Genomic DNA, 27523 nt, shown 5'->3' with positions numbered 1-27523 from the left:
CTGGTCCATCTCATATCCATTCAATATTTTGTTTCTTAAGAGTCTTTTTAGTTTATGTGGTAGTTTATCTGAACTTAAAATACTCTCCAGAAACAAAATATCGAACGGTTATGAGATGGACCAGCGACCAGTTTTCTTTGTTTTGTCCAAATGGGTTGGTTTATTTGAGTCAACTGAGATCGATATCAAAGACACAGATGACTGTAAATTGAACATTCATTTCCCTTATCAATGTATTAATAGTATAAGGGGATAGCACTAGAAAAATTCTCAACGTTGAACATGATAGGTAATATTTGAGTTGCTCATATCTTGCCAAGGATTTTGTTTTTTTGTTGTTATGGCTTATATGTTTTCTTTAACATGTTCAATAAAATTGATTGATTGATTGAAGTTTAACAGTTCCAGGCCAGTTGATCTTTATTTTAAAGGAAAACTATCATGATTTTCAGCATTATCTCTGTGTGTATGCTGTTGGATGACCATCCACTAGCAACCGTAACACCGGACGGTGTAGTTTGTGTCTGAAATGCCGTCGAAATCGTGTGGAAAAGTGTCCACCGGTGACATCACTGGTGGACCTTCCCTCAAATGTAAATGCCAACTTTAAAATGTGAATAATGTTGTCACATTATACAGCTGCATGTAGCATTGATACTCGTGTTTTTCCTATAAACTTTTCCATACAATATGGATGTTGTTTCGGAGACGCACAGAAGACTGTGCAGTATCACAGCTGCTAATGGCGTGTTAGCCTCCAACATAGAGGTAATGTTAAAAATCAGGATCTCAGTCAGAATAAAAACAGTCTGGGGCGTCCGGGTAACGGAGCGGTCTATTCTGTTGCCTACCAACATGGGGATCCCAGTTCGAATCCTTGTGTTACCTCCAGCTTGGTTGGGCGTCCCTACAGACACAATTGGCCGTGTCTGCTGGTGGGAAGCCGGACGTGGGTTTGTGTCCTGGTCACTACACTAGCACCTCCTCTAGTCAGTTGGGGCGGCTGTTCTGGGGGGAGGGGAAACTGGGGGTAATAGCGTGATCCTCCCACGTGCTACGTCCCCCTGATGAAACTCCTCACTGTCAGGTGAAAAGATGCAGCTGACGACTCCACATGTATCAGAGGAGGCATTTAGTAGTCTGCAGCCCTCCCCAGATCAGCGGAGGGGGTGGAACAGTGACCGGGATGGGTCGGAAGAGTGGGATAATTGACCTGGTACAATTGGGGAGAAAAAAAGGGGGGGGGTAAAAAAAAAAGAAGGAATAAAAGCAGTCTCTGCACACCATGTTCAATAGAGAGGTCAAAGACTGGCAGTTATTCATTATTGTTTTTCTGGCTGATATGTGGGGATTGTCACATAAACACACTCCATGTGTTGATAATCTATATCTGTGAGGATATCAGCACCAGAACAACACACTTCGCTGAATTGATGCAAGTTGGTTACACACAGAGCAAAAAAAATTAAAAAATTCAGCGCTCATTTAGCACGATCCACAGGGGTTAAATTGATCAGCCCGAGGAGAGTCTTCACTTAATAGGTTATGAAGTTCCCAGCGGAGAAACCTCAGCTTGTGGTGGGCTCTGTTTAACCCAAAGGACAGAAGAGGGTTTAATATGACCCGGGCCTCCTGAAAACAAAAGGGTGAAAACAAAGAGCGAGGCTGCAGCATGGGAAGACCTATTAAACGCCTCTCGTTGAGTCACGGAGGAGTGGCGTTAGATGCAGTGGCTGAAGGGAGAGGGCCAAAAAAAAAAAACCAGAATAAAAAGGAGGTGTGCGGGGAGTCAGGATTTGAACCCTTGCCAAGCAGAGTGGAATGCCAGCTTTTGGCTGTGAAGTGCAGCAGAGTGTTTGGAAGTTGTCCAGCGGTTGGGGAGCAGCACGAGGCTGATGTCAGAAACTTGTACAGCCAAGGGGATTGTGGAAGTTGGCAGGCACTCGATATGGACTCTATATGGAGAGGAGGGGGTTAGAGGAGGAATGTAAACAAAGATTGCATAAAGGCTGAGGCAAGCACTTTTCTCCTGTGTGTTTGTGTGTGTGTGTGCGTGCCCCTATAATTTTGTTTGTGGGTTTCATTTGTTCTTTCTGTGGATCTCTGCAGCAGGGTGACATTCCTGTCTCAGACAGCCCACCGGTGCCAGCCACCCTTCCTGACTCACAGCGGCCACCAGCTTGTCTGAATCCTGTTTTCATTCTTTGTCCTTTTTCTTTCTTTCTAAGGGCACACACAAACACGAGCGCCTTTGGGTCCCTTTCTTCTTTGACACTGCCACTCTCCATGTCGTTACAAGGAATTGCATGCTTCGACTTTGCGTGGGCGTACGCGTCTGCAGAACAATGAATAAAAGGCGTCTTTTGAAAGCGGGAGTGGATGGCATTTTTATGAGTACGAGCTCGCGTTTGTGTTGTTGCCTTGAGGTGTTTTTTAAAAGGTGGCAAGTGTCAGAAGCTTTCATTCTTCAGAGCACGGACAGAGAAGTGGGTCACACATAGATAAAGATACTTAACTGCACATTTTCAAGGTCTTACATTTCCTGTTTTATTCCCCCTTGTTGGAACATGGAGGCGCTGGAGCAACATGCAGAACGACTCCGCGTGCTGCAATACGGTTCTAATAAGCGCCATTGTAAGAAACACTTACAAAGGTCACTTGCAAAGTCTGACCTTTGGTATAGGATGAGGAAAGCAAAGCTTGTCTGTAGATGATTTTGATTTCTAAATCTAACACCTACGTGACCTCAGTCAAAACACTTATTTGAATGTGGAATACCTCTTTTGCATTATTTTTTAAGGTGTTTTTTTTTGTGGTATTTTCCAACTTTATTTGATAGTGATAGTCGAGAGAGACAGGAAAGGCAGGGGAGAGAGAGGGGATGACATGCAGCAAAGGACCCGGGCCAGATTCGAACTCAGGCCGCTGCGGAAAGGACTCAGTCTTACATAGTATGCGCTCTACCAGGTGTGCCACCGGGATGCACCCATCTTGAATTATTATTACAAAACTTCTTTTGCTGTCTGGATGTGGTAGGGCACCAGTCTCAGTCAAACTGAGCGTCACCGCCAGTGCCAACAGTGTTGGCCCTGTGCTCTGCGTGACTCATCTCGGGGCGAGGTTAGCTGACGAGCAAGGCAGGGATTGGAGGTCAAACTGAAGCCTTTCCACCTATTGATCGGTACACGCCTCGGCACACCACCGAGAGAGAGAGAGAGAGAGAGAGAGAGAGAGAGAGAGAGAGAGAGAGAGAGAGAGAGAGAGAGAGAGAGAGAGAGAGAGAGAGAGAGAGAGAGAGAGAGAGAGAGAGAGAGAGAGAGAGAGAGAGAGAGAGTTGTCCCACCACATGGGGGCAGGACACAGATTATGTTTTCAGGGCCATCAACCATTAAACTCATTGCCCTGCCCATCAATCACCCTGCATGTCCCTGCTGAGCACCCGGACATGTGCTTCCCCTCTGCAGCAAACGGGCCACAGCTGACCGGCAGCAGCTTGGTGAACTGCCCCCCTCTAAGCATTCCCCAGGCCAGACATAATGTCTAGGAATCTTCCTCTCCATCATGATAGTGGGGATTTTATAGATGAGAAGAAATGTGTTTTCCTGTTGGCAACCTTCTGCTGAACCTCCATCGGCCCCTCTATCTCTGTCTCCATCTTGCTGCTGTCAGAGATCTGCTTTATCACGGCACGGCCACTGCTGCTGAATAAATATTTTCAGGGCTCACACTGACAATCATTGGATGCCTCTCTAGATCAGTTTTTTTTCTTTTGTAGGCACAGTTGGTACTGCTGGAGCATAAACAAATTCACAAAGCTTGTAAAACACAGATACACAAATTCCTTCGGTACTTGAAACCAGGCTGTTGACAGTTTCGTCCTGCCTCTTTCTGAGTATCCATCATTGCCATGCCACTCATTAATGGTGGATTACTCGTAGCTACGTACATTACACCCTCATGGGCTCGGCTCGCTGGAGGCTATTTCTGTGTTGTGTTCAGATCTGCGGGCCGCGGCAGCTGACGGGTGCCAGTCGGAGTGGTCTCCATGCGTAGCGTAGGGTGGCGTTCATTCTAGTTTCGTGTCGTGTCTCCCTCAGCTGGTTTCCACCCTATTCTCTTGTCAGCAGATCTGTCTAGCGGGGGACCACGTGTGAAGTGATTCCACATGGCCAGTCAGGAGATGAGGGCTGCTTCTCGCAGCTTTCAAACCTGTCCGTAGAATCGTTTGTCAGGGACTTTTAAGTCAGCTTATGTATTCATTTATTTATTTTTGGACTTTCCCCCCTTTTTCTCCCAATTGTACCTGTCCAATTACCCCACTCTTCCAAGCCATCCCAGTCGCTGCTCCACCCCCTCTGCCAATCTGTGGAGGGCTGCAGACTACCACATGCCTCCTCCGATACATGTGGAGTCGCCAGCTGCTTCTTTTCACCTGACAGTGATGAGTTTCGCCAGGGGGACGTAACACGTGGGAGGATCACGCTATTCCCCCCTCTCCTCCAAACAGGCACCTCGACCGACCAGAGGAGGCACTAGTGCATTGACCAGGACTCATACCCAAATCCGGCTTCATACCCGCAGACACGGCCAATTGTCTGTAGGGATGCCCGACCAAGCCGGAGGTAACAAGGGGATTCGAACTGGCGATCCCCGTGGTGGTAGGCAATGGAATAGACTGCTACACTACCCGGACACCCCTAAGTCAGCTTAGTTGACTGTTTTTACACTTTTATGAGTCTAAATACATCACGGTTAACACGTCCGAAGACGTGATTCTGTTTGATAATATCACGTCAAGCCTCGTTCTTGATACTTATTTATTGCTGTCTTTTATCCGTGAACAAATGTGTCTTTTACAAAAGAAGTTGCATTCGATACCGTCTGTCAGTGTGTTGTGTCTGGGATGGCAATCTCCCCCAGCTCCTAACCCTCAGCACCTTGAACCCTTGATCAACACATCTGTGAGGCCAGTGAGCCCACCTGGATCATGATGCTATGGAGCCCATGTGTCAGTAAAACACAGTTTACAATAACCGCATCTTACTCAGTCAGCACTGTTGTTAGGCGTGTGTGTGTGTGTGTGTGTGTGTGTGTGTGTGTGTGTGTGTGTGTGTGTGTGTGCGCGCACGAGCGTGCTGTCATGTCATGGTGATTGCGTGACCAACTGAATTTCCTTGCTAGATTTAAGATGTGATATACACCAACAAGCATACGGCATTCAGACATCAGAATGATACAATAATGTCATGCAGCACATTTTCACTGTGGTCTCTGAAAACATGTGCCGGGAGAGCGAGCAGCCCTGCAGTGGAGTGACACCTTGATAGACAGACACAATTAGCATCTCTCTCGCTCTTTCTCATTTTTCAGTGAAGGCGATCAGTCATCTTAACATCCCGGTTTCAAGTATCAAAATGACCTCGCCCAGTTTATTTTCACTTTGACTGCAGGTGTGCCTGTTGCTCGGGGTAGAACAACAGGAGGTTTTTGTGTCAAAGTGCTCTGTTGTAAGAGTGAAGAGCCAACAGTCGCAGTGCTCCAGGTCAAACTGTTCCCTGTAGCAGCTGACGGAACAGTCAGCATTTAATTCAGCTGGTGGAACAAACCTGTCTTGTAGATGGTGCAGCCGAAGCATGACAGATGTGAATTTTAATGCCTTGGCATTACACCATACACCCGTTTTGAAATCACAAAAAATGACATCTGCGTTCAGCCTAAGACTAGAGTGTTCTTGTTTCATGTAAGATAGAAGTAAGTACTACCATTTGTTTTACTTCAACAGGAGGCCAATGGACCAGTTTAACAGAGCTCTATACTGATGCACTGAACATATATTTCAACGGGCTGCCCCCATCCATTAAAAGAACCTGACAACTATCAATTTGATTCTGCTTATGGGTGCTGTGAGTTTGCCACAAAGGTTTATGGCAGCCTAATAGTGAAGTTAAACTTAATGTGAGTTTTGCAGCCTCCTCTACTTCTGCATTTAACCTGAAATGGCTTCAGTCACGTTTTTTAACCCCCTCCCATCATTTTATCGCTATTGATTGTCAATAGTAATAGAGATCTAGGAAGACACACCTTTTACAAGGGTAAAAGTTATAAAATAGGCTTTTTAGAGTCAGTGAAATTTGTCCTTTTAGCCCGAATGATGATGTAGAATTTGACTGACCCCTCAGTGAAGTACTGCCTTTGCACAGCCTGTAGTGCACTCTAGGCAACAGGTTATTACCATTAAACCTCATTGCTTCTGTCCTGGTTTATTATCAACCAGTAATAATAATAATTATTCAGAAATGTTTGTGCAAATTTCCATGAGATGGTAAATGGTAGAGACATGAGATTTTTCTCATTGATTTGAAGTTTTATCCAAGTGCTGTACAAGAAATATGACACAAATAAGCCTGATGGGGGCGCTATAATTAAAAGGTCACTGTTTTGAACTTTTAAGTCATAAGTCCTACGCTGTAAGACTGATTTACATGAAACTTGGTACAGAAATCCATCTATTCTCGCTCTACAAATTTGCCTCAAGAACCACCAAAGTCTACCTGACTAGAGCATCCACCATTTTAATTTTTTTGAAAAGCAAATTTTTGACACCTCCTCCTATACTATAAGTTTGATTGCTACCAAATTTTCTGTGGATCATTATTGGACCAAGCTTATCCAAAGTTGTATAGAGCTTGTTGATATCTTATTTAGTTTTCAAGATATTGACCAATGAACTTCAACACTGCATGGCTCAGCACATACTAAATAGACCAAGTCAACAACCATTGGGCCAGTCATAACAAAACATACAGGATATGTCCACATAAGAACCTGAAACATACCCTGAAAGTTTCATGTCACATTAATAACATAAAAAACATGCATGATTTGTAACAAAAGGACTTTCTCAAGTGCTGCACATCACAATGAATTGTACATGAAAAAACAACAGTATATGGAATATCAAAGAAGGTTGAAGCAGTTCATCTGGATACAACGTTTATTGAGAGAAACGTCTCATCACTCAGCTAAGGACATCTTCAGTCTCAACTGACTGCAGGTGTCCCCACCCACATAAACAATACATTGGCCTAATGACCGAAACCAGCGACCAGTTTTCATATGCAAATATGGGTGTGACCACTAACTAGAGTCTCAATGGCTATGTGTACTATTCACAGAGGATTTGGGAATAGTTGCAATCACAGCCTTGTAAAATCAATCAATCAATCAATCAATCAGATTTTTATTTGTATAGCACTCTTTCATACAAACAAATGTAACACAAAGTGCTTCACACAATAAAACAATAAAATCCCCCCCACACACAAAAAAAACCCAAAATAAGTGAAAGTACCAGCAAATTTTATAAAAGTACAGACAAGTTTAAAACTAGTAAGTAAATAAATAAAAGTGCCATAACATTGATTAATTAAGAGTAACAACAGAGCAGAAAATAGCAAAATATATAAAACACTCACACACACCTATGAATTTAGCTGTAGGCTGTTTTAAAAAGTAAGATTTTCAACCTGCTTTTAATGTGTCCAATGTAGGGGCCTCTCTCGGGGTCCTCAGGCAGGACGTTCCATCTACTTGGGGCGTAATAGAAAATGCAGCTTCCCCTGCTCTAGACCTAGCACGAGGGATGGTTAAAAGACCACTGCCATTGGACCCGAGAGTTCTAGCTGGTTTGTAAGGAATTAACATATCTTTTGTATAGCATGGTGCAAGGCCATTTAGCGCTTTGTGTACCAATTAAAATAATTTTAAATCAATTCTACTTTTGACTGGGAGCCAGTGCAGAGATCTAAGAACAGGTGTAATGTGTTCATACTTTTTAGTTCTGGTGAGAACACATGCTGCCCGCATTTTGAATTAACTGTAGTTGGTGCACAACTGATTTTGGGAGGCCGGTGAATAGTCCATTGCAGTAGTCTAGTCTACTTGTTATAAATGCATGGATTAATTTCTCACAGTCTGATATTGATAGAAAGCCCCTTAGTTTTGAAATATTTTTAAGATGGTAGAAGGCTGATCTTGTGAGATGATTGACTGTGGCTCTTAAAATTTACATCATTGTCTATGATTACGCCAAGATTTCTAGCTTTCACTTTTACACTGCAGAGACAGAGAGCTGAGATGAGCTGTAATTCTCTGTCTCTGAGTCTTTGCACCAAAAATAAGCATTTCTGTCTTGTCTTTGTTCAGTTGTAAAAAGTTATCCGACAGCCATAGATTATTATCGTCAATACACTGAATTAGGGAACATATGGGTGGCAGATGTACTCTTAGCCCCCCCGTCAGTTCGGCAATGGTCGTTCCCTCTTCACATAGATGGCCTCTTTGACTCACCTGATTTTCTTATCTGGATTATTGAGCATGCATAAAGTATATGGAATAGTATTAATTAAAAAAACAAATGTAAATGTTGCAAAGAACCAACCGCCAAACTGAATCTAAATAAAAACTGTATGCAAATGTTGTGAAACATGAAATTAAAACATTTCGCCCAGTGCTTTCTGGTGCTTTGGCTTGATCTGACATCTCATCCTGCAGCCAGTGAAACTGCACGGTTGTGTTGTTTTGAGCAGCACAGGGCACAGCAGTGGAGTCTTGTTTGCTTGAAAATTACATTAAAAAGCAGCAACCTAACACGGGCTTTAGCCAGGAACAATGTGTGTTTTGAATATGCCTGATCATGTGCCTGGAACTATGTGCTCTACGTGCACCCCCCCCCCAAAATCTCTACCCTGCCCTCCCCGTCATCATGCCCCCTACTGTTTGTGTGTGTGTGTCACTTTCAACTCGATTTGACTGGCGGGTGTGTTTCAGAGAGAGGATCATTCATCGTGAACAACCCTCGGTAAAGTTTATTTTCTTGGGCCTTCTAAGCTACCACAGCCAACCTGATCATCGGCAAACTGGAATAACAGGCTTCTCTGTGGATATTCATTGTCTGCAGTATAAAAAGGGTCCATTCATGATTTGTCAGCAGACAAGTTCTGAGCTGATTTACATGGGTAGATGTGATGGGAAACCGTAGATAGGCACCAGGCATGCACTGCTCTGTGTGCTGGAAAGGTAGTCTGGTGTCCCAGCCTTCATTTAACACTAGAATGATCAAGGCGGTCATTCTAGTAGTTTTAAGTTCCAGTCATTGTTTGGGACTGTTTCAATGGTTATTTTCAGTTTTTTTTTTTTTTTTTACATTTCATGTTTTAAAGGCCTTGTTACGTTTGTTATATTAGCAATATGTGTTTCCCGTTTTGTTTTTCAGGTAATATTTTCACTTTTTCAATTTTGCTATTCCAGTTCGACCATGTCTCTCTGGAGTTTAAACTGTTTAAAAATAGTATTATAGTTGTTAGAATTTTAATTTTGGTGTCATTCATTTCCTAACAGACACACTAACATATGCAATGCATTAATATCTCAATTGGGTATTTATCTTGACAGCATATAGAGTTTAAAAACCAGCTGTCATTTTGACCGCCCATGGTCGTTTTAGGTAGGAGTGAAATCCCGGTCATTTTAAAAGTCCTATCATAAAACCCTGATGTTACTGGTGATTTTTGGGAGATTTGGGATTCACAAGTCACTTGGTCAATTGGGCAAAAGGACAAAAATTGTGTTGTTCATCCATGTCTGTGAGTGTGTGTGTGTGTGTGTGTGTGTGTGTGTGGTGGGGAAGGTCAGCCTTCAAATTCCTTTATTGGCAAACATTTATAACGCTCAAGCATCATTGAGCAAGGCTCCGCTTATTTGCTGCCCTGTGCTCTGGCCCCCTAGGAGAGAGAGAGAGAAATCCACATCTGGGAAATTCTCTACTTAAAATCCCTTAGCTGACAAAACGGGTCTACCGGAGGCTCTGTTCTTGTCAACGACTACTTAGCGGGTAGTAAAGTTATGATGGCTGACGTTGGATGTGAGGCAAGGAGGCGACCTGGAGATCAGTAAAGTTACTTTTCCCCCTCTGAGAAGAGCATAAACAAACTTAACACAAACTGGACCATCTAAACAGTTTCCGTGGCACACTGGAGAAGCAGGGTGGGCGGGGGTACTGGGGGTACTCAGTCACAGGAAACCCTGCCGAGCGTTATGTTAGTGCTGCTCAAATGGTAACTCTTCTGGGTGGATCAAAGAAAGAGACCAGGAAATTGGTGTCAACTGAAACTGCCCATGTTCAAAGCAGGCTGAGACCATGCCTGGCAGGAGCCACTAAATTCACAGCGGAGCCTGCAGTATATCAACAAAAACTCACATCGCAACTCTTTTAATGCATTGTGAGATGAATGTTTTTTTTCTGCTTAATATCTTTTTCTGCACTTGGCAAAAAAAAAATGCAGAAAATGAATAGATTTGTTTTCTCTCAAGCAGCTTTCATACAATGTAGACCAAAAAAAATCTTTGTACCATCTGAAAACATTAAGGAAACCTGAGAAAACAACCATCTGAGTGGAAAAACTCAACACCTCTTATGATTTAGACCGCACGGTAGGTAGAACAGTACAGAACAGCATAGTGTAGCGATTGATGTCCTGGTTTCTTTTGCTGTTTTGTTTAATCATACAGGTATACTTCTGGGTCACTGCCGAAGGTAGATTCTGAGCAGAGCGCAAAACAGGAAGAGGACCTGAATCTGTTTTTTCCAGCCTTTACCCAGCGCTTTCATTTCTGAATTACTGGGAGAGAGAGGCCCCTTCTTCAGCGTGTGCACTATAGATTTGACTTGACTGAAAACCCGTGTAGACCCACGATGGCCACACCCAGTTCAGTTGGATAAACAGCTGCAAATTGTGTGTGTGTGTGTGTGTGTGTGTGTGTGTGTGTGTGTGTGTGTGTGTGTGTGTGTGTGTGTGTGTGCGTGCGTGCGTGCGTGCGTGCGTGCGTGCGTGCGTGCGTGCGTGCGTGCGTGCGTGCGTGCGTGCGTGCGTGCGTGTGCGTGTGTGTGTTGATGCATTTGGAACTTAAGCTCTTAACACTATGATTAATTCACTTGAAGAAATAAGAAATACATCTACCCCAGGTGTACACTGATATGGTTAAGGACGTTTATAGAGACTCTTTCATTCAGGTAATCTGTGGAAAACAACTCACAGGCATTAAAACAGGCTGCCCGTGGAGTGCATTTAACTTTGTGTTGGCAATCCGATCGATGGTTAGAGTGGCTGTGTCAACGTGCTTCTCCACATATTTTTCCCCAAACCTTGTATGGGCTGTATGGATGATGTTCAGATTTCATCTCATCAAGAGACTGAGATTAAACAGGTGCTTTCTAGGAGGGATATTTTTTCTGTTTTTTTGGAGTGGTCAGGCTTGGAGGTAAAAGATTCCAAATGTGCTGTTTTTTGTGAGAGGCAGAGTGGGGGAAACTGCTGGTATCATTCAAAATCAGAAAAATGTCCTGTTTTTACAATTAACAACAAGCCAATTAGTCTATTCTTGTCACAAAATTTAGAATTATCAGGGCGTCTGGGTAACGTGGTGGTCTATTCTATTGCCTACCAACACAGGGATTGCCGGTTCAAATCCCCGTGTTACCTCGGGCTTGGTCGAGCGTCCATACAGACACGATTGGCCATGACTGTGGGTACGAAGCCGGGTGTGGGTATGTGTCTGGTAACTGCACTAGCCCCTCCTCTGGTTGGTCGGGGCACCGGTCGGGGAACTGGGGGGAATAGCGCTACGTCCCCCTGGTGAAACTCCTCACTGTTAGGTGAAAAGAAGTGGCTGGTGACTCCACGTGTATTGGAGGAGGCATGTGGTAGTCAGCAGCCCTCCCCAGATCAGCAGAGGGGGTGGAGCAGTGACCGGGACGGCTCGAAAGAGTGGGGTAATTGGCCAAGTGCAATTCGGAGAAAAAGGGGGTAAAATCCAACAACAAAAAAAAAACAACCCAGAAACTTGGAATTATCTCGGACACAAGTTCACAGTTGCTGGGGAATAGCAGGAACAAGTTGAGATCATTTCGGAGTATTCCTCCAAACTCAGCCTGACAAGTAGCATTTTCTGAGCTACAGCATCTTTTTGCTAATGTTCATATACCACGGAAGTTTTTAAAAGAAATGAATGACAACACCATGTGTTTTGTGAGAAAGTGGTTTGGCTTAAGTACCCATACAACGTGTGATATAATTTTTCATACTCAGCATGAGGGAGGATTGGCTGTGCTGGGTTTTGAATGGACATATAATTTTTCATACTCAGCGTGAGGGAGGATTGGCTGTGCTGGGTTTTGAATGGACATGTAATGCCACAAGTCTTTATGCATGCTCAATAATCCAGGTAAGAAAATCAAAGAAGGTTGAATCAGTTCATCGGGATACATTTATTGACAGATAGGTTTCATCACTCATCTAAGTGACCTCTTCAGTCTAAACCAATGACCAGTTTCATATGCAAATATGGGTGTGACCATTAACTAGTTTCAATGGCCATTTGTACTATTCACAGAGGATTGGAAATGTCTGTAATCACATCATTGTAAAATGGTGACAGACGTACTCTTAGCCCCCCGGTTTCTCGGTTAAGGGATGGTCGTTCCCTCTTAACATAGATGACCTCTTTGACTAACCATGGGAGTCATCCCAAATCCTCTGTGAATAGTACACATGGCCACTGAAACTCTAGTTAATGGATTGGTAATGCCACAAGACTGTGTCATCCTTTGAGGATCCTCAACAGCGATGATCAGACAGTTAGAGATCTTGCAAGAGCTTCTCTGTTCTTAGATTTTAAGTGATGTACAATCCCATGGGCTAATGAGACTGAATGCAATTTTCTGGGATTTGGAAAGAAACCCAATGGTAAACTACATATTAGATCTGCTGGCTTCGGTGTCTGGTCAGATTAGCCAGATTTAAATGATCTATGTGACCAGGCTGGAGTTCCATTAACATGGAGACAGACTGATGCTGAACCAGTGGATATCACAGAGGCATCAATAACTGACCTGTGTACCTCTGTTATGGCAACGTTAAAGTACAGCAGGACGTCACATGAACTGCTTGTCTCAAGGACACAAGCCCACTTCATGGATTCGAGACGGCGACAGCAGCAATGACGACATAGGACTGGTGTATGTCTACAGGGAGGTCTCCCATTCAGTTTTTAAAAATGTAGCACTTGAAGATATTGTAATTTTTACTCTAAAAAACTGGGGGAATAGCGTGATCCTCCCACGCGCTACGTCCCCCTGGCAAAACCTCTCACTGTCAGGTGAAAAGAAGCGGCTGGCGTCTCCACATGTATCGGAGGAGGCATATGGTAGTCTGCAGCCCTCCCCAGATTGGCAGTGTGAATGGAGCAGTGACCGGGATGGCTCAGAAGAGTGGGTTAATTGGCCAGGTACAATTGGGGAGAAAAAGGGGGGGGGAAAGCAAGATTGCAGGTGTTACCAACTAAGGTTAACCTTTCCATCTGACACCCTGACGGTGATGCTGCTTATTGTTTGCATCCTGGTCATGAGCAGGTAACTGGGTCTGGCTGGTGTCATGTTTACACAGGCCTCTGCATTACCAGGCATGGCAGCACTGTTGGTTTGAGTACTTAAGACAATGCATCTTGTTGTCAAGAGGCCATGTACACAGACTAGTGGTTAGAGGTTTACGGATGGTGGGATTGACAAAGAAAAGGGCCAAGCAAATGGTGAGATGTTGTTTGGTCTCAGCTATTATTGGCAGCTATTCTTCAAGGAGAAGATCAGGAATCAGGAACAATTTATTGTAATTTCTTAGACGTACTTGTATACACAAAGAAATGAAATTTCGTTTCCCCCAGCCCACAGCAGTGTAACACAAAAAACACAATGTCTAAAATTTCCCAAAAACGACACCACCAAAAATATAATAAAAACAGAGAAGAAAGCAAAAAAAACAAAACAAAACAAAAGACAAAAACAAAAACAAACAGTTAACAACCCAGTCCACCCTGCAACGCAGTCCAAAACAATTCCTCTGTCCAGAGAACGAACTCCAGCCAGGATGACTGTCTCAATGGTTATTTTCAGTGCTGGTCTGCATGGGCTAGCAGTTAGCTTAGCCCACCCCGCCTCTATTCTAGAGAAAGATGCTGCTTTCTCTAGAATAGAAGCTGAACATTTAGTTTGTACATGCAAATGTTATTTCTATACTAACACATATGATATGACTAGTCCTAACAGCATGTATCTGAAAACTTAATGTCCTTTTGTAACGTGTTTATAAAATGTGGACATACATAAAGAATTCAAAGTGTGTGTGGGTGTGTAAAGCGGTCTCTGTGGAGCAGTTCTTTGGAAAAAGATGCAGCTACTTCCAGTAATGAAAGCGGAAGAGAAACATGTCTTCATGCCTGCTCAATAATCCAGGTAAGAAAATCTAGTTTGAACGGGGAGTCACTCCGATTCCCCGTTCAAACCAGCATTGTATCCACATGAACTGACTCAACCTTCTTTGATGAAGAGAAACATGGTTAAAAAGACGACTCAACAGAGAGACAAACAGATGAATAGTGTGATTGGGAGAGAGAGAGAGAGAGAGAGAGAGAGAGAGAGAGAGAGAGAGAGAGAGAGAGAGAGAGAGAGAGAGAGAGAGAGAGAGAGAGAGAGAGAGGAGAGAGAGAGAGAGAGAGAGAGAGAGAGAGAGAGAGAGAGAGAGAGAGAGAGAGAGAGAGAGAGAGATGGGGAGAGAGAGAAGCCAGCTATAGGGAGCAGGGCGATGGGCTTGTCGGTTTGAGGGGGAACCTGATTGGCTGGTTTTCCATGTGTCAGGGGGTGCTAGGTCAGAATATGCTGATGATAATACCCCTTTACTGGACATGGGCTGGCTCCTGCCTTGTTGACCGTGCTGTCAGTTATCAGTCTCTTAAATGGAGGTCAGTTAGCAGTGTCCCTCTAAGCCAAAGATAGTGTGATGTAGTGCTTTAATTGCCCAGACTGTATTTGTTGAGTGATGCATACAGTGGTGGCATTGTTTGTTCTCTAAATTCCTTTATCTTCCATCTATCCTGCATTAGTTCTGCAGTCAGTTCTTTATTTCATGTCGCAAAGCTGAGCCAAATTCTGATTTACAAAACAAAACTCAAAGGTGTCGCAACTGAGCGGTTGCCAGACAAATCCTGTTAAGTCTTGGTAACTAAAAATAATTATTCTTGGTTGTTTTCTTGAGGGGGATTTTTTAGGTTTTTTTTTTTTTTTTTTTTTTACAACCTATTCCTTTCGGGATGGAGTTGGGAAGTGAAGTGGTGGTTCAGCACGCATGTAGTAAAAAAAAAAAGGAGGATTTTAACAATGTAAAAGTACCATCTGTATAGTCTGCTCTATCCTGCCCTGTCCCCTAGCACCAAACATGTCCTGTTGTTCCTGTGCCATGCAACCCTTAAAGTAGTTCCTGTATGTCACTACATCAGTGAGACTTGACCTCAGGACTTCACATTTCCCAAAACACTTCCACCACACCAATAGGGAAATAGTTAGTTTTTCCTATGTGTGTGTGTGTGTGTGTGTGTGTGTGTGTGTGTGTGTGTGTGTGTGTGTGTGTGTGTGTGTGTGTGTGTGTGTGTGTGTGTGTGTGTGTGTGATTACAGAGAGAGAGCGTGGGACTACAGCTAGAGTGAGGGGGGACCACTTGCAAGATTTATGGCGCGGCACTCTACAAAATGCATGCATCCTGTAATTAAGACTCCCCTTGCCTCTAGCAGGCCCTTACATTAGAGTTTCCCGCTGTCCCTCCCCACCCCCACCCTCCCATCCCATAATAAGATCTTACGGCAGCTTGGCATCACTAATGAGTGCCGAACATCACACAGAGGGGCCGTCTGCTCGTGGTTAGAGCGGGCTAGGAAATGTAGGCTACTGTCACCGCCAAACCCCACCTCAGCTTGGGCGAGGTCCATCAAGGTGTCTTTTTGTCCTCTCACTTTATCACATTTTAGGTTTTAAATTTTAAAATGGTATTTTAATTTCCGTTTGGGGCTTTAATAGTCTCTTGTGATCGTCCATGTTGGGAGATGGTGCCTGATCCACTTGGCTATAGTTTTTTGCTCTGATGATATACCCATGAGCAAGACACTTAAAAGCCAACAGCTCATGCAAAGGTCCTCTGAGTATCAGTGTCGTGTACCCCACTACCACATGCGCACATGCATGCATGAAAACGTGCAACAAGATGCTCCGCATATGTGATTACACCACCACCAATCCAGGCTCTGCACAAAGCCCGCCAGAGATATTCAGATTTTTCTAGAGCCTTCTTTTATTCGCCAAATCAATTTTCGCACAAACAAGAAATTTGTCTTGGTGGGGAGTCAATTCCACTATCAAACTGGGGTAGAAAAAACAACTGTTGGCTCAATGGCCTCTCTGTTCACCCCCCACCCCCTGGCCCGTGCCTCAATTTTATTGCTAACTTTCACTGAACTTTCCGGAGCCCAGGGCCCACGAACAGCTGCTCCCACATCAGGTTCTCATCAATCCAGGCAGGCCATGTGTACCCCCCCCCCCCACACACACACACATACTCCACAGTCATGCTGTTTAATGATGTTTCTACATGTCTCTCTTTCTCTCTATTTTGCTCTACCATTCAGTCTCTGTCTCTATTTTTCGCTGTCAATCTCTTTCTCCATCAGTCTGTTTTTTTCCCCTCTGGTGCTCCATATCGATCTGTTTCTCTCTTTTGTCTGTTGTCTCGCTCTCTCTGTTTTTCTGTTTCCCTTGTTCCACTGTCTCACTGTGGTAAAAGTGCCCCCCCCCCAAAAAAAACCAAAAACATACAAACGCACACAGTCTGTTTCCCTCTGTGACCCGTTTCATCTCTCCACTCCACTCCACCCCCCAACATCCTATCTCCCTTCACTACAGCTGTATGAACTGGATGGAGACCCAAAGAGGAAAGAGTTCCTGGATGACCTCTTCAGCTTCATGCAGAAGCGAGGTAAGTCACTGTGTGTGTGTGTGTGTGATTTATAATCATATACCTGCATATCACCATCTATATTCATCTCCTCCTCTTCCAAAGATACAGTACAACTAAAACATAACAACTGGTTCTGTCTTCTGCCAGGGCCAGAGAGGGAAAGGCCCTCTGGTTTTTAATAGTTACCTACAGAGAGCCACAGTGTTGCTGGGAGGCCCCTATCTCTCTCTTGCTCTTTCTCTCTCTCTCTCTCTCTCTCTCTGTCTTTCTTTTGACATTTGACACAGTGCTCTCAGCTTTCATGGCGGTGGGTGGGTCTTCTGGCTCTTTATTCATTTCAGAGATGATTGCTTTATGGCAGCTCTGCTCCTCGCTGTTCCCAGGCTATAACTAGAAGGAACATGTCGTATCGCTGCCTGAGAGTGGATTAGTTTACTCCCCCACCCACCACCCCACCCCCCATCCACATCCAGGATCTCAGCATTGATGACTGACACTGCAGAAGAATGTTCAACCGGTCTGCATACCCGCCCCTTTTTATGTGTGGGGGTGGGGGTTGGTGGGGGGGGAGACAGAGACCACATACCCTGAATTTGAAATCAAGTTGTCACAACGCAGCACATTTTTAAAGTAGTCTAGAGAGTTCCAAGTCCCCCCCCCCCCGGCAGCACTGTACTGGCTTGTCACTGACATCCACACATGCACTCAAGGCTGATTTTAAAGACTGATAGCACTACATTTGGCTTGGAAAACAACCGACATGTGCTCATGAAAGAAAAAACAGTATTGGATGTTTACAGTTTCGGACCATGGGCGGGTCTGTCACCTCAGTGCTGAGTATCTGAGAGTGCCATCTTCAGGCCAGATGGATGACAGCCCCCTTGATGCATTCAAATTACGAATGACATGTTTTATTTTAAATTTGGTTCTCATTTGAATAAAGTCAGGTACATGCCACTAATGATTTGGTTGATTTTAGTGTAGCATACAGATAAATGAAGAGTTTGGTGTCACCAGGAGCTGAACAAATTATCCTACAGATCAGTACTCGGCTGCACATATTGATCAGCATTTTTCCAAAGGCATTTTGTCTAATAGCTGTTTCATCAGATGCAGCAAATTCAAGTCATTCACTGACACAAAACAAGAAAACAGATCAACAAGCTGCATGAGCACTAGATTAGTGATCATGCAGCTCAATGTTTGTGGAAAGCAAGTCTATTCGGGTTGTGGGCACTAAAGCAGGTAGTCATCATTCTTGACCTGCAATTTGTTTCCTAAAACCTAGCGACTGGTGAAACGTTTGAAGTGTAAAGGGGTTATTTCGGATTTACAGTAGTAGCCACTTGGCAAGGTTTTCCTGACCAGCCTACATTTCATCTCTGACCTCTCAGGCACTCCAGTGAACCGCATTCCCATCATGGCCAAGCAGGTTCTGGATCTCTACATGCTCTACCAGCTGGTGACAGAGAAGGGTGGCCTGGTGGAGGTCATCAACAAGAAGCTGTGGAGAGAAATCACCAAGGGACTCAACCTGCCTACCTCAATTACCAGCGCAGCCTTCACGCTCCGCACACAGTCAGTTGGCACACACTCTTAGTAATGCACACACACACAAACCCATTTGTAGCATGGCCTGCAATGCTGGAAAGCTAAGAATTGAATCTCTTTCTACTGTTGGTTATTTAAGTCATTGTGGATAAAAGCATCACCTACTTACTGAACTGTAAATGGGATATAAGATGTGCCCATAAGTATTAGAAATTGCCCTAAGCAGTTTTAAGAACTATTTGGCAATTCAGGAAGCCCCGTTTAATTGGTCTAAATGCAGCTAGTTTAAGTCAAAAGTGCTGTGTCCTTGTCAGATACATGAAGTACCTGTACCCATACGAATGTGATAAGAGAGGTCTGAGCAACCCCAACGAGCTCCAGGCAGCCATTGACAGCAATCGGCGAGAGGGGCGGCGGCAGAGTTTTGGCAGTTCCCTCTTCACATACTCTCCCAACGGCACCCCCACCATGCTCTCTTCACCCAAGCTTCCCATGCCCAGTGTGGGCATGCCCATGAGCACCAACGGAGCTTCCCTGGGGCCCACCCAGAAGATCAAGAAAGGTTAGAACTGAGTGTCCATGTCTCTGCTGACTCTGACATCAATAGTTCTGTCCTCCTGCCGAATCATTTCTAGCTCACCATATCCTCACAAATAGAATCTGTTGTATTTGCCAAGTAGGTTACTAATTCTAATACTACTTACTACTAAGACTTGTCAACTTTCAGCCATGCGGGGGGAGGCTTGCTGAGCATGTAATGTTCATTTCCAACTTCAGAGTAGTGGCCAGATTCCCACTGTGGGGAATAATAATAATAATAACAACTTTATTTATGACTTACATAGCACTTTTCTAAAACAATGTTACAAAGTGCTTTACAAAGAAATAAAAACAGACAAGGCAAAAATAAGAATAAGACCAAATAAGTAAGAGTAAAAATAAAAAAAGTATAAATAAATAAAAACAAATATCAAACATTTGTAAAAGCTTACATAAAAAGAAAAGTTTTAAGACGAGATTTAAAAGAAACTAGAGACTTGGTTAGCCTTAGTTCGACAAGGAAGAGAGTTCCACACTGTGGGGGCTCTAACAGCAAAAGCCTGATCACCCTTTGTGACAAACCGAGACCTAGGAATAACCAGCAAGGCTCCATCTGCGGATCTTAATGGTCGAGAGGGCGTATACCAGGTCAGTAAATCAGAACTGCATGTAGGAGCAAGGCCATTTAAAGCCTTAAAAGTGAGCAATAAAATTGTAAAATCAATTAGAAATATAACAGGGAGCCAGCGTAGGGAGGCAAGCACAGGAGTGATATGATCATGCCTCTTTGTCTGGTAATGAGCCGAGCAGCAGCATTTTGTACCAACTGCAGAAGGTGGAGGAGCCCTTGCTGATACCAGAGTAAAGTGCGTTACAATAGTCAAGCCGAGAATAGATAAAAGCATGTACAACTTTTTGCAGACCGGCAACTGATAAAAATGACCTAACTGTGGAGATAAGCATTAGCTGGAAAAAGCATGACTGAACAACATGTTTGATTTGATTATCAAAACTGAGGTTAGCATCGAATATTACCCCAAGATTCCTAGCAGCCTGCTTAAGACTACCTGACAGACCACCAAGATAGTAACAAAAGGGCTGATGGACTTTTCGGGACCGAACAGAATGACCTCAGATTAATCATCATTAACTCTGAGAAAATTTTCAGACATCCAGGATTTAATGTCAGAGAGGCAAGTTGTGAGATAGGGCGCTAGGATCTGTGGGTTTTAGGGGCATGTATAACTGAGTGTCGTCAGCGTAAAAATGGTAAAGCACATTTCGATTTTGAATGACCTGGCCAAGGGGCAGCATGTATATATTTGTAAGAAAGGGAAGGGGGCCAAGAACTGAGCCTTGATGGACACCACAACTCAACTGAGCCATGAGGGAGTAGGGTTACCCAGAACAACAGAAAAAGTTCTGTTGGTGAGGTAAGCGCGTAATAAGCTAAGAACCGAGCCCTTGATGCCAACCCAAGTCTCTAAGCGATGTAAGTAAGAGGATGTTTTGATCGACTGCGGCAAAGGCAGCACTTAAGTCTAAAAGAAATAAAATCAAGCAGTCACCTCTGTCTGCAGTCAGCAGTAGGTCATTAGTGATCTTAACTAAAGCTGTCTCGGTACTAATAGAGCACCCCACCCCCACCTCTCCCTAATCCCAGCAAAATGCACCCTGCTTGAGAGCAGTAATATAAGAATCCTGTCATTTATACAAATATTTATACCAAATTATGAATAGCTGATAATCCAATTCTTGGTATTTTTATATTTGTCCAACCAGAAGACGAGGGAGGGCAGTCATTGCCAGGAGTCGGGATTGGTCGCTTGCCCGGTGGGTCAATGGCAGGTCACTCAGTGGCAGCTGTTCAGGCTGCCGCGGCTCAGGCAGCCATGGTAGCCCAAGTAGCGGCCCTGGAGCAGCTGAGGGACAAGCTGGAGGCAGGCGAGCCACCAGAGAAGAAGATGGCACTTCCAGCAGAGGAGCATCAAAGGCTCCTGCAGAGAGCCTTTCAACACAACCTGCTGGCCATGACCGCTCAGATGCCAATGAACATCCGTATAAACAACCAAGGTATAAATGAGAGAAACCAATTCTTTTTCTGACTTGTGTTCATTCAGTAAGGGAAGGGTTAACCCCAGCAATGGGAAATCTTAACAAAAATCTGATATTAAAATTTTAAACTGTTACAGAATCATTTATTGGCAAAATGCTTCCAGAAAACTATTTGTTCGCCATTTAATTCTATTTAAACAATAAAAAGATTAGTGTATAAAGGTCAACATCATAATGCTTGAATTTAGCACACTTTCCTGCTAAAACAACAAGAAGTTTCAGGTTGAAATCAATATGAAGCTCACATCTTAAAGAAATGAGAACCATTTTAGTGGTACATCCTGTAATAGAACCAAAATGTGTACTAGTGCATGGAAGGAGGTGGAAGTAAAACCAGTGTTACTACCGAGCCACACAAACTACAGAGAAAAAGTGTCTGTATCTCTGTAGAGCTCCCAGAATGCTTAGCTGTCTATGTCTGTTTGTCAGTACAGCTTTGTGTTTTGGGGCCCAGGGTTCCTCTAAGAGACTTGACAGTGGAAATTTCACATTTATTTCAATTACCTGATAAGACACAAAAAAGGAAATATGTGTGCAGAAGTCAAATGACAACCTGTGGCACATTTAACCACTTACAAATGATATTTTGAAGAAATGCCCTACCAAAAAAAAGTTGCATTGTATCTTTTGTTGGTTTTGTTTTTTGGTCTTAGTCAAAGATTACCCCAAAACTAACCACGTATAAATTGTCCACCCACACAAGTTCTTTCTGTTAGTTAGTTAGTATGTGACTATTAAAGACATTTTTTTTCAATCTTACCACAGATCACAGGCAATAGTATGTGGAAGTGAGTGAAAGACCAATACTGGGTCTATATGTTGACCCATTTAGCTCATAGAGCAACATATCTCCATATCACTTCTTTTATCTGACTGGGGTTTCCCCAGGGACAGCAATGAGACTTTGGTCTCATGCAGTCCGCCCATAGGGAGAGTATGTCAAAGATGTGAGGATTTATCTCTAAGAGTCAAGCTGATGAAATGTGCTGCTCATTTCTCAGTATTGGGTTCGCAGGTGGTTTACTCGGAAACACTTTCAACGTACCGCTATGCAAATACCTTGCTTTAGGAGATGTGAAATGCACTGTTTTATTGTAAAGGCTGGTAGATACCTTACTCTTTGTCCACTTGTTGTCTGTCTACTTTAGATTGGTGTGTAAGTCAGTATATTTACCAATAATAAAGAGCGCAGTGATATTGTGTATAATGGAATTTGCTGATCTCTGCTTTTTTTTACAAGTGAAAGTAATACAAAGTTTGCTGTTGTCCATGTGACGTTGCATTCTGCCAGTCTCTGCAATATGTCAACGAATGTCTAATTTCCTGAGTATACATAACTGTACAAGGCCAGTAAACTAAAAGAATTAGCTTTGTCAAGTCTTAAGGTCAGGATCCCATTCACATCCCCTTCCCTTCAACTTTTGATGCTGATCGTATCTCTCCTGGTAGATGGCAGACAAGACTCGGCCCTCAACCTCACCACTAATGGCATGAGCAGCATCAGCATGTCGCTGGAGCTCAACGGAGTGGTTTACACCGGTCAGTACACACATTCGCACCCCCACCAACACCCCCATCACATGACACAAGACAGGAAGTTGAGCCGATCAGCCTCACTGGCTTCCATTACTACACCTGCCACTCATCTCTCCGTCACCCACAGCTAGGCTTACATCACTGTATCAATGCATTTAACCTGAACTATCATGATTATTACAGGACATCATATCCATATTCACCTGTTCTTAACTAATTCTGTTAAAGTACAAGAGTGATAAGAAAAGATTAAGCAGTTTGAGACCTATTCTGCTTTTAACTGTAATGTGTTTGTCTGTCCAGGTGTCCTGTTTGCTCAAGCAGCTGGGTCAGCCCCATCAGGCCCCTCCGGATCATCCGGTACAAATAAGGCCCCCGGTGGTCGCAGTGGATCCCAACAGCTCCCTCAAGCACCTACCTCATTGTCAACCTCAATCAACCCATCGTCTTAACAAACTGGGAGCCCTTCTCTCTCTTTTTTTTCTGTTCTTTGTAATTACCACGCTAACTGAAGCCAAAAAACAACCTCATTTTCTACATAGTCTATGCCAAAAAGCAACAACAAAAATGTAAAAAAAAAAAAAACAAAAAAAAACACATACACAAACCGAAGCTCAAACCCACTTGAAATAACACTCAGGTTTTCTCTCACCAACTCCACTCTTTTGTTCTTCACAGCCAAAAAGAATAAAAAAAAAAAAAAACAACAACAGAGAGCCAGTATAGGATATAAGAGATATATGCACAAACTTTCAAATAATTTATTTCCACATAAATGTACAGATTAAGGAGAACAAAGGAGAGGATAATAACCAGGAAGGGTAATGCACTGTTTACATCAGAAACCCAGCTACTGACTGACAGCAACTTTTTAATCTCTTGGTTTCTTTTTATTGTGTCGTTGTTAATATCATTATTGTTATCCTCATTATTGTTGTCATTATCGTTAATGTAGTCATTAATAATCCTCTCACTGCAAAAAAAAAAAACACACACACACATATGAATATCCTCTATTTTTAATCAGAAAAGCTTTAAGAGTATATGTTATTTCTTCAGGGCATATAACAAAGTACCATCGTGACCTCATATTGAAATGGACATTAGCGTTTGCATGGTGCAAGTGGAATAATGAACCAGCTGTTCTGCTGGATACTCGGTTCACCACAGACGTAGACAAGCTTTCATGTTCATCTCTCTGAGCGGAGGCTCTGCTAAGCCTCCCAGTGGGCTGAGTTTTTTTTCTGTTTTTTTTGTGTGAATAATTTACTCCTCAGGTGTCTATCAGCTTGCTATGAAATCATCACCTTTTTATAATATCCTGTAGCCTTCTATACCACTCAACGGCGTTATCTACCTACCCCCCTCCCATAAAAAACAAATCCAAAAATTATTTTAAAAAAAAACAACATTTCCATGAAAGATGAATTTTTTGCCCAATTTTTTCTTAACCCTTCAGTTCCCAGCACAACAGTTGCTAACGTGGGGTGCGGGGACCCCCACAGGGCCGTGAGATGGGTTGAAGGGGGTCTTTGGCAAAATAAGGAAAAGTTTAATTTTTACTATAATTTAGTTTTCTAAAAATGTCAGAAATCGGAGAATGTATAAGAAATGACTGTTTTGGGAAAATATGTTTCATCCCCATCATCTTCCCGTGTTCAGTGCAGACTATGACGTGTATCTATCTACTCGGGGGGGTCTAACCAGAAAATGAAAAAGTGAGTGGGACCCTGCTCCAATCAAGTGACTGTTTTGACTCATCTTTGCCTTGTCACAGGGCTCTGCTGCTCTCCCTGCATATAAGTAGATAACCACTTTCAAGGGATGTGGTCAGCAGCAAGCAACAGTAACATGTTATGGGAAATGAATGGGAGTAGTGTGTCCAGGGAAACCCAGTTCCCTGGTAGTTGTGGAGCATCTCTGATTGACGAGCAAGTGTTTGTGGGGTGGGGGTGGGGACGTTCTAGCTGTACTTTCGCAACAAACTCATCTCGATGGGATTTCCGGGATGAGCTCTGACATTTTATCTGTAATAACTTAATGTGATGCTTTTTGAAACTCTCTGCTGCCTTGGGGAGCACCAAGTGTTGTGTCTGCATGACATCGAGCTTCAAGTGCTTCTTGTCCTGTGCTGTGATGATGACAAGGTCTGCTTCAGACCAGCACCGAGTCTGTCAGGGCTGTTAGACCGAATGTGATCCTCAGGCTGTGTATTAGATGCTGCTTTGAACCCAGGCTTGCGATATTATGGGTTCAGAGGTAAAATCCATGCCTGCAGTTCAATACTTGCTTGTGTCTTAGTTATTGTATGCACAATCACTGCAGTTAAGAGTTGTTTTTTTTTATGATTTATTTTAATCTCCCGTTGTGCAGACACTGTCTCACCCAATGAAATTTTGCTGGCTATCTATGAAGTAGAGCAATCAATCTGCTTTTGAGCTATAGTTTGTCACTTCTCTGGACTGTTTGCTGTGTAGAAATTGTTACTCAAACCCCTTACCTAAGCAAATCTGTCCCTTTTTTATGCAGGTCTGAAAGTAACTCGGACTTTCCAGCAGGTTCACTCCTGAGGCCTTATCAATCACACGAGACGACAGTGCATTGTGCCTCTGTCGAAGGACTGTTACTGTTTCCCATAGAATATCACTGGATGGACGTCACCATATTCTTTCAGTGCTTATGAAAGAGTAAAACATTGAAACAAGCCTTCAGCCAAATGCTGTGTAGTTTTTAGTGCTGTGTTAAGGTTCTCCACTCTACTAGACCACTTTTGTTGGTAACAACCATCATTTTGAGGTCCAACTCAGTATTAAAAATCTAGTTGGGAGATAAAAAAGATGAAAGTGGCTAATTTGGGGATTCTCTGTCCTCTTGTGTCATGCAGTCAAAGGGTGGTGTTGCGCTCCAGCTCAGTGACTTGCTATAATGAAGCATTTTCTACACCACCATAACACCCTGTTCTCTAGTATTTGTTATTATTTGCTACTGAAGAAATAAGTCTTTCTGCAGAGATGGCAGTGACCGATGTGATCAAATGCATTGTTTCCACAAAGCTTTTACTCAAATGACAAGAAGCAAATACATGCACAGACCTGCTCTAGCAATGTGGTTGGATGCTCGGACTCGTCAAAACTCAGCAATTTTGCCTTTCAATAGTGAGAACATAATTAGTGTGGATTTGATGGCATTGTGATGCATCGTGACCATGATTCAGTCTGATTTTATAACTGAACAAAAATCATCCTCTGAATAATTGCTGGGTTTCCAGTATTAAGATCTACAGGGCAAATTAATGGCTGGTCTACACTGAAGGTGTTGATAACCATTCATGTCCATCGGGTAGTGCCTTTAGGCCGAGTCTTTGCTGTGCAGAATTGGCAACTTCCTGCTCTGATGAAACAACATATGCAAAGTGGATGTCTTGTGTGTTTTTTTACACGACAGTTGCCATTTGGTCTGTTTGGGGTGGGGGGATGGGGGAGGTAGAACGCAATTCAGTCCAATCAATCCTTAGTTTAAAAGGTCAGCACTACTCTTTCAGATTGACCCCTTGACCTTTCTGCCCCCGAAGCAGCATACAAAAACCCTCCCATTTCATTGGATCCATGTTTACTGCATATCTATTGACATGTCTCCTTGAGATATTTCCTTTTTAGCAGCACAGGTATCACCCCCCCCTCCTTTCTCTTTCCCTCTTGCCCTATCTCTTGCTGCATGTGCATTCTGAAGGGCCGGTGGGCATGTAGTGGTTTATGAGGTATGCAGCGGGATCCTCAGGGAAGGCTGACATTTCTCACTGCGTGGTAGGGACAATCAGAGGGTGTTACAAACACATTTGTAACTCACGGGTCATGGGGATTCCCTGAGCAGAATGAAGCCCCTTTCCCCCTTTTCTACCTCAAGGACTAAAGCTTTTGACAAATGAAATGCAGGTGGCCATTACAAATCCCTGCAATGAAGGTGTACAAGGAAAAAGCATCGTCGTATAGTTTATGCTGGTTCATAACATGAATTCACTTTGGGGCTCATAAAGAGATTGTGGTAACTGCAGACAATCTGATTTCAGCCAAGATAAGATTTGAATGAATGTTTGATAATCATTTTACCCCCCCCCCCCCCCGTCCCATGGTTTAAGAGGCTAGAGTAGTTTATGGTTGACTCAGTTCAAGCGTCAAACTCCAGGCCAATACTGCTCCCTGGTGGAATATTTTGTTACAGCGCACAATCCCAGAGTTCTGCTGTTTTGTTTTCTTGATGGGCACCTCTCAATTCCAAGGCTTATACTAGGGGGGGGGAGTTCTGAGTTTTAATAGGAGTTTCTGGTAGACTTCGTCACGGATGGTATGTTTCTGAATTCTTCCGGCTACGTCAAACCGACATATCTTTTCTCTGACTTGTCTACTGTGTACTGTGTAAGGCGTGGCCCTTACCAATTGCTTTATCTCAATAAGGTAGTTTGAGTAACTTATTGCAAGGCCTACCATAACATGTGAACATGACAAAAAAATACCATGATGAAAAAGTAACGAAATGCCTTCTGCTGTGACAATTGTATGAATTAACCTGTATGAAGATTTATTAAATAGAGTATTTCTGAAATGGCTTTTCAGGGCTATGAATTATATCATGTTAATATTATTTTTCTTTTTTTTCTTTTCTTTTTTTTTTTGGATATGCTGTAGCAAGCCCAGTATACAGAGATTACATTTAGAGCAGATTTATTTAGATAGCAGTAAGAATAATAAGAATTATGATGATAATAATGATAATGGAAATGTGATCATTTTTGGGCAGTGGTTGATGGACATACCAGCCTTTGGTGTGGCTTCTTGTACTTTATTGTAACTTGGAAATTGAAAACTGAAACAAGGCTCTGTCTTCTTTGACTT

The 27523-nt window shown here is 43.2% G+C and overlaps 1 protein-coding gene across 1 annotated transcript in view; it reads left to right on the top strand.

The window, feature by feature from the left end:
* Window positions 1-26741, top strand: part of arid3a (AT rich interactive domain 3A (BRIGHT-like)) — a 57681-nt gene extending 30940 nt beyond the window's left edge. Inside the window, exons 4-9 of the mRNA XM_056276961.1 lie at window positions 16838-16910; window positions 18287-18470; window positions 18758-19005; window positions 20766-21056; window positions 22548-22637; window positions 22938-26741. Of these exons, the coding sequence (XP_056132936.1) occupies window positions 16838-16910; window positions 18287-18470; window positions 18758-19005; window positions 20766-21056; window positions 22548-22637; window positions 22938-23086 (1035 nt within the window). The 3' untranslated portion in view covers window positions 23087-26741. The remainder of the gene's footprint in view (window positions 1-16837; window positions 16911-18286; window positions 18471-18757; window positions 19006-20765; window positions 21057-22547; window positions 22638-22937) is intronic.
* The last annotated feature ends 782 nt before the right edge of the window (window positions 26742-27523 follow it).

Source organism: Lampris incognitus, chromosome 3, assembly GCF_029633865.1.
Source record: "Lampris incognitus isolate fLamInc1 chromosome 3, fLamInc1.hap2, whole genome shotgun sequence".
In the NCBI taxonomy this organism is placed as follows: domain Eukaryota; kingdom Metazoa; phylum Chordata; class Actinopteri; order Lampriformes; family Lampridae; genus Lampris; species Lampris incognitus.
The sequence above is the reverse complement of the archived record's forward strand: the minus strand, read 5'-3'. Positions and strand labels throughout refer to the sequence as shown.